This window comes from Akebia trifoliata, chromosome 1 (assembly GCF_017979445.1).
Source record: "Akebia trifoliata isolate Shusen 1 chromosome 1, ASM1797944v1, whole genome shotgun sequence".
In the NCBI taxonomy this organism is placed as follows: domain Eukaryota; kingdom Viridiplantae; phylum Streptophyta; class Magnoliopsida; order Ranunculales; family Lardizabalaceae; genus Akebia; species Akebia trifoliata.
In genome coordinates, this window is record NC_141375.1 from 34,827,514 (window position 1) to 34,835,204 (window position 7,691).

At 33.9% G+C, this 7,691-nt stretch overlaps 1 protein-coding gene across 2 annotated transcripts; it reads right to left on the reverse strand.

Annotated features, from left to right (window-relative positions):
* Positions 1-1,447: 1,447 nt before the first annotated feature.
* LOC147412079 (transcription factor bHLH68-like) lies at positions 1,448-6,037 on the reverse strand. Of its 2 annotated transcripts, none has more exons than XM_086455927.1 (9): positions 5,541-6,037; positions 4,639-4,959; positions 4,025-4,091; positions 3,650-3,715; positions 3,379-3,444; positions 3,170-3,226; positions 2,765-2,809; positions 2,469-2,513; positions 1,448-1,861 (listed from the first exon to the last, which is right to left on the reverse strand). In XM_086455927.1, the coding sequence occupies exons 1-9, from the start codon at positions 5,762-5,764 to the stop codon at positions 1,727-1,729; spliced, it is 1,026 nt and encodes a 341-aa protein (XP_086312053.1). In that variant the 5' UTR covers positions 5,765-6,037; the 3' UTR covers positions 1,448-1,726. The 2 variants fall into 2 exon arrangements, with proteins under 2 accessions (XP_086312053.1, XP_086312041.1); XM_086455915.1 differs by having other exon boundaries at positions 4,025-4,099; positions 4,647-4,959; positions 5,541-6,026.
* Between the last annotated feature and the right edge of the window lie 1,654 nt (positions 6,038-7,691).

The following is a 7,691-nucleotide window of genomic DNA, read 5'->3' on the forward strand; positions in this document are numbered from 1 at the left end:
CCTTGATTTTTCAACTCAAAATCCATAATCTTTAAGATCTTAAACATTTTCCATTTTATCTTTTTTAATCTTTAGTTACTTTCTTTTTCAATCCATTGCGTTCAACCTCTTGTCGAAAACCCTTGATTTTCCTACATGAAAATGCAATCATCTCAAAAGGTTTGAATCCTGAAGTTAAAAAATCCAAGGTTTGCTTCAACTCAAATTTATTTTCTACATGGGTTTTCTAGCAACCTTGTCTTCTTCAATCCATCAAATTGAACCTCTTGAACAAAATCCTTTATCATTTCTACACGAAAATCCATCATTTTCAAGCTTATAATGTATTCAACTTTTTCTTGAATCCATTGGCTTCAACGAAAAATCTTTGGTCTTCTACTTACACAAAATTGTTATCTCATTAGCGTGTGTGAAGGTTGAATGAGAGAGAGAGAGAGAGATTATGGTTGAAGAGGATTGGTTTCGGGAAGAAAAATCAAGGGTATTTGACCATGGTTGAAGCTGAGGGCATTTTTAGCTTTAAATTTTAATTTGACTTATCTGAGTCATGTTGAGAGTTTTTGATAAAAAAATATTGACGAAAATGTCTTCATTAAATGTTTTTGTAATTTTAAAAAGAAATATAAAGAGGAACTATAATTTGAGAAACTTATAAGTATGTTTTTGGTAAATCTCCGTAAATGGAAAGATTACGAAGATCAAACTACTATCCTATGCTCTTAGTGGTGAAGATGGAAGTGTGTGCACTTGATTAGAAACCCAAATTAAAAAGCTTCTTCAGATGAGAAAAGAAATCAAACATAGAAAATGGTATCCCCATCCCAAATACTATGGGGGTCAATGGATTGGGTCAAGTATGGATCCTTATTGATTTATGACCAATTAGATAAGAATAGGACCTGACCTTAAAGAAATTAATGAGAATCAGACGCTGGCCAGATTGGGTTTTCATCGAAACTCGATGTTACGATCTAAATCAGATGCGACAATAATTGGATCAGATTCGAATTTGATCAAATCTGATTTTAATAAACAAAATATAAATAAATTCCATATATGTAAGCAAAACAATATAGTTTGCATATTCTCATGTTTTATCTGAATGGGTTCAATCGGATTATGAAATTGTCGATCCAGAACTAAAACTTGAGGGCTTTCTACATGAAGAAGCACCTGTGTATTTATTGAGGATTCCTCTCTGATATCGATCCGTTTCAACTAGTTTCTTCCTCTTCATTTTCGAAGTATCAATCAGGTCCTCTTTGAAATGGATTCTTATCAAAACCCAAATTCAGACGAAGAAGTAAATGAATCGGAATGGACTGAATTTGGGTCTAATCTGATATCCATCACAGCCCTAACTGATACCATATTTAATTTCTTTGTTCTATGAGATATCAAAGAAAGTTAATGTGGCAATATAAGATTTCTTAAAAAGAAACAAATCAAAACAAAATGTACCCTCTAAATAGCATATGGGATAAATATACCATACTAGTAGAATTACATATACAAGATAGCAGCTGAAATAGAAGATCAAAGAAGAAACCCAACAAGATTGTCTGAATTTATAGAGTATAAAGGACTCTAAAACCCTAGTTTATAACACACTTACAAACTGGAAGACATAGCATCATGAGCAATCAGCCTTATGTTTTAGCAGAGTGACTGCTCATGATGTTATATCATTTCATGAAGCTCAAAGTGTGCTATGGACTAATAATGCTTATCGGAAACCCCCACCGATTGCTGGAGCCCAGTAATCGGCTCCATTGTCACTCCCAACTTGCAGAGTGCAAGACACAGGAACAAGGCACAGCCCTCTACTCCTCAAGTCCTTTCTCGGTTCATTCTCTGGATTCTGATATTATCATGAACAAGATAATTAAAATCATCAATCTCATTTCGATGGATTAAGGGTATTTGTGATTGCAAGATAAAATCATGTGGAAAATGCAATTTATATCAAGTTTCATTTCACATTTTCTCAAGAAAAACACATTCCCAACCCTCTGATGAGATAGTTTTCTCGTCAAATTGGGGAAATTCTATCCTTTTATTATCTAGATTATCCCTCAAAAAAATCTTTAAAACAACTCTCTTAACATATGCGCATGCAAATAATGATAATGGAACATTGTTTTAGGGAAATTCAATTTCACAGAACCATTTTCGGAAGAAAATCATTTCTCACAAAGAAAACAATGTCCCCACCAAGAAGGGAAGATATACGTCCACCATTCCACTGAGAAAGAGTTTTCTTGTCAAGGTGGGAAAATTTTAATATTTATATATATATATAATGCAAACCAAATAATGACAATCAATGTCTCGCAAAATTCATTTTCTCATGATCATTTTCTTAAAAATTATTTTCCCAGCAAAGTGCTGTAAAATTTAAAGAGAAAATGCTCCATGAAGAATGAGATGGGTCACAGTGAATGAGTAAAATAAGGTGAAATACCGACCTTATCAGGAGCTCCTCTTCTTTTCATGCAGGAATCATTCAACAGCTACAAAATAATAATTAGAAAATAGAATTAGGGTTGTGATAACAGCTTAATGATTCCACACTCAACTAAATATTTCCCAATCATATTTTAAATGGTTTTGATTAACATTAAAGTCCATAAAGCTGAGAACTTTGTTCCTTTAATACTTTTTGTGTGTTAAAGGAAACAGTAGTTTAGTAGATTTTCAATTACAATCCTCTCTCTCCATCTCTACTTTATTTTGAGGTGGTCATGGATCCAATAAAGCATACCTGACCAGGGTCCTCAGGAAATATACAGTTCCTCTCCCCTTGAACCTATAAAGAAAGTATAAAGCATTATTAATCAAGTAATCTCAACTCTCTCTCTCTCTCTCTCTCTCTCTCACACACACACACACACACACACATGCATGCTTACTAATAGAAATAGAGCATGTGAAGTAATGTTTAACTATGAATGAGATACACTGTATCTTTCCCTAATCTCTGTACCACAACTTGTTTGTGATGAGATACACAGACGAGTGTATCCCACACACCATATTACACAACCTCACACGCTCTATTGTCTTTATTACTTTTTTCTTACATGCGTGCACATGTACACAAAAAAAGTGAGAGAGGGAGAAAGAGATGTGGGTGTTGTCTAGGAAAATGGATTTTACAGTTACTTACTGACTGTTGTTGCCTCATGTTTCCTGATCCACTACCCAAGTACGGGGAGCTAAGGGCCTGCATTCAAGGTTGAGGGAAAGATAGGTATAGTAAAAAACAAAAAAAATAACTGAGTATTCAAACTTCGATGACTAGAGATGCTAAAGGAACATAGATAAATGAAACTAAAGATGTTTACAAAATTTAAAGGAGAAAGAAAGAAAAATCACCTCAATTTGACTCTGAAGGAATCTAATGTAACCAATAGCTTCTAACAAGACAGAAGCTGTGTCAGTCTGCAAAAAAGAACCCACAACCTCTTCAGCTCTTCTTTAATGTTAAAAGAAAGGAACACTAGGAAAAAATTAAAACAATAAAGAAAAAAAAGAGACCTTTCAACTTTGTAAATAACTTAACTTTATGAGTATGTCATAAACTATTATTTATATTTATTTTTTATTTTTTATTTAGAGGAGAGAAATAGAGAACTTAATAGCATACCTTTCCAAATGGGGAAACTAGCTGGTGAAGGGCTGTTATTCTGTCACTTACTTTCTCCTTCCTCATCTGATGAAATAGAAGAAGGGGGCAACTTGAGGACTTAGTAATAAAATTAGAACTTTATTGAGATAATTTGATGCAAATACATTAACATGTTTCAATTATATAGATCTAGATGGAGAAAGAAGTTCTAACAAAACTAGATAGTAGAAGAAAATATTATCTTGTCCTCTATTTTTTCTTTTTCTTTTTGATGGATGAAAGACAATTAAAGTATTAAACTAGCATGAGAGACAGATAATGAAGATGGGTAAGATAATCAAGAAAGACCCATCACTCATCACTCAAAAGTGAGTGAGTAATATGTTGACTTACCTTGAATGGAGTTTGTGTGGAAGATGGTTGAACCCTAGCCTTCTTAAATGCCCCACCCGTGGCTGTGCTGTTACACTTCAAGGAAAAAAAAGAGTAAGAAACCAGATGTGGAGATCATTAGTTGAACTTTGTTCAACTACAAAAATAGATAATTTGAACATTGAAACCTTGTTTTATCTTCAATAAAAGCATGAAACCTAATCTCGAGGAAAGCAATTTATTAAGAAGACTTAATCTCACTCTATTAATAGAGAATTGATAACATTTTTTATGGTGTGTCACCATTATCCTTTCCTAAATAACAAAAGTCCTAAATTGTCTATGAGATCTCCAAATTCATCTTGCAAGCCTTAACCCATAAATTTGAAGTGTGAAAATTAATATCCAGAATCAATTAATCAAGAAGATTAATCTCTATGTGAGATCTTCAAATTCATTATGACATCTATACCCATAAATCTTATAATCTCCATGACCCATAGATTTAAGAAGATTAACCTCTCATTTTCTAGAATCAATGGAGGTGCGACGATGTGATCAACATATACCAATCAAATTAAACGAAATTTTTATAAGGTTGGCAAAATTTTAATATCTCCCTTTCTCTCACATACACGGGTACCTCAGATGAATGATCTGGTTGTTGATGCCTCCCATCAACCTTACTGGAGAAATCCAACATGTTATTACTGCTGAAACTCGTGACGCAGGACTTGGGTGATGAAGCTGGCATAACATGAGACCAATTAGGCCTCGCTGCCTGAAATTCTTCATTCCCATGACCATACACATAACAACTCTCAGAGATCTCTGATTTAATATCAACAGCAGGAACACTTGATGATGGATAAACCACTTGGTCTGCCCAATTCTCCAACTTCTTAGCTTGAAAATTACTCAGATCCGATCTACCATCCTCTCCCACCAATCCTCCCCTGCGCACAAATCATCATAAAATTAAAAGAGATAATAGCACATGTAGATCATGTAATATGATAATCCTAAATAACAATTTGCAGTGGCGATTAGGGAAAGATATTTAGGAAAAAAATATCTTCATAAAAAGTTACTAATATCATATATGGGTCTTTATATATCAAGACCCATATATGAAAATAGAAGAGATTCAATCCTTTATGATAAACCAAAATAAAATAAAAATTCAAAAAAACTCAGTTCGATGGAGAAGAAGGGGAAGATTGTAAACAAACAGAAGAGATTCACTTTTTTTTTATCATAAAACCATGTATGATAAAAGTTCAAAGATCTTTCAACTAGATAGAGAGGGGGAGAGAGAGAGAGAGAGAGAGAGGAGAGTGTAAACAAAAAGAAGTGATTAAATCTTGTTATCATAAACCCATTACAATAAAGCTCAAAAAAATCTTTTAAAACCAGAAATCAAAAGATAGATAGATACAAACTATAAACACATAAAAGAGATGATGAAATTTCCAGATCAGAAATACATGAACACATTTGAAATCAATTATAAAAAAGGAGAGAGAGAGAGAGTTACATAAGTAGTTGGCTCCATGACTCTGGAAGCTCTTGGTTATCATGCAAAGAGTTTATAGGTAGTGATGAAGATGAAGGTATGTACTGAGGGAAGGCTGGTGAAGAAGAAACCATCAGAGGAGATTGTTGTTGAGATGATGGACGCGTGTTATTGATATTCCACCAGTTTGGGTTTCCAGCCATCAATTGCTGCACCGGCAAGCTCTGCAAAACACCTCGATTCATCTCTCTCTCTCTCTCTCTCTCTCTCTCTCTCTCTCTCTCTCTCTCTGTGAATGTGTGTGTGTGTGTGTCAAACAAGCTTTGTAGAAGTTTTGAGAGCTTTGGATTTCCTTCTTTGAATCAGTTTTAAGAGGTCCAAGTCCTCTTCTGTTGAATTTGATACAAGGGATGGGAAGCTTTGCTTTTCTTTTCTTTTCTCTCTTTTCCTTGCTTTTACCTTTCTTTCTTTCTTGTTTATGTTTTTATTTTTCTTTTCTTTCAGCTTTTGCTTTATCACAAAGTAGGGCAGAAAAGGTGGTGGCAGTATTTTCAGGACAAAAGGAGTGGTCTTAGGCGCCTAGTTACTTCATTTTAGTTATGATAAGAATAGGGTTAGGGCTAGGGTTAAGGTCAGGTTAGGGAGTAATTCACTAATTCTTTTGAGATCTCGCATTGTACCACTCTTATCCGCTTCTCAGTTCAATAATTCCATTCCACAAACAGAATCTTAGTAACCCTAAAATTAGAATAAATCGAGTTAGTGTACATAGCCATACCAAGTATTATGTATGACACACTGATTCATGAATAAATTAGCCAGTGTGTTATAAATAAAAGTTGGCGTGACAATACAATTAATCACTCTAAATTATTTGGTTTCTAGCTAATTTCTATAAGGTTTGTGGTTTGGACTGTTGTATGTTGAAGCTAGGGTCCACAATTCTTAGTGGGACCCTAACATCTCCATATGGAATGGATGACAAGAAAGTAAACACGATAGTTGGGCCAATCCAAGGGTGCCTTGATCATCCATATTTATGGTGGGAGATCAAGGTCCATGGCTGACTAAATATACATCTTGAAAGCTACACTTCTTTGCAGGACCTTGACTTCTTTGCAGGACCTTGACTTGGGGTCATCGAAGCCATGAAGGTCAGAGGTTAGTAACATCATTGTCAAACAATCCTATATATGGATTGGATTTCCTTCTTTTGGTGAATATTATATACTGGGTTACGAGACTATTAATGTTCTTTTCTATGTACAGTAACACCAACTCGATAGTGTTTTTTCTTTTTATAACTAATAGTGTTTTTCTCAATGATAAGATTTTATTTAGATAAAACTAGTAGATTTTTTTTTTCTTTAGAGTAAGCTCGGGTCTGCGGAAACCGATTGTCAATAGATATTATTTGGATTGAATATAGGAATATCTTAATCCTAATCCGAAAAAGCAATATCTTATATTCGAATTTGAATCTAAAATCCAACAAATACTCTAAATCAATATATATTCTAATTCAAGTATCTTATTGAATATCTAAAAATTTCCGATTTAGAATCATACTAGGGCGGAGCCAAGATTTTGTCTACATGGAGGCAACTAATACTTTTACAAAATTTTGTAGGGGGCAATAGCGATAAATTTTGTTTTCCGCCATTAGTATTAGTCACAGTACCAAATAAATCTTATAATGTTTAAAACTCCCCATGGTAGCAGGTACCCCTATTGCCTCCACTGTAAATCCATCCCTAATCAAATTTGAAGTGAATTCAAACAACCAACCCTCCATTGACAATCCTAGACCAATGGATATACTAGAAAAGAGAAGGAATTTACGATAAAGAATACAATCAACCAGAAGCAAAATCTCAATCAATTGAAACAAGGTCTTGGGGAAAAAAAATCTGCCGATGAAACTCTATACGAGTGTTAGAGGAAATGACAGCAACAAAGAAATCAGTTACTCATTAATACATGCTTAATGGCAAAACAAAAAGCAAAAAAAATTAAAATTTTCAACTTAATTTCTATAACTTCTCCTACTAATTAATAACTAGTTTCTACAGTAATATGACTCGATCAAGTTGTCAAGTTGTTTAAATCATATTTAGGGCCAAATCTGCTAGAAATCCAATCAAGTGGAGTTGACCTCTAATTTTTTAGCTG

What these genes read in the sequence shown, in the direction of transcription:
- LOC147412079 (XM_086455927.1), bottom strand. Translation starts at nt 5,764, where the DNA reads ATGAATCGAGGTGTTTTGCAGAGCTTGCCGGTGCAGCAATTGATGGCT. An exon ending in CATTCATCTGAGGTACCCGT is followed by an intron (nt 4,092 to 4,638) that starts GTATGTGAGAGA and finishes GAAGTGTAACAG; the next exon opens with CACAGCCACGGGTGGGGCAT. An exon ending in CCACACAAACTCCATTCAAG is followed by an intron (nt 3,716 to 4,024) that starts GTAAGTCAACAT and finishes CTATTTCATCAG; the next exon opens with ATGAGGAAGGAGAAAGTAAG.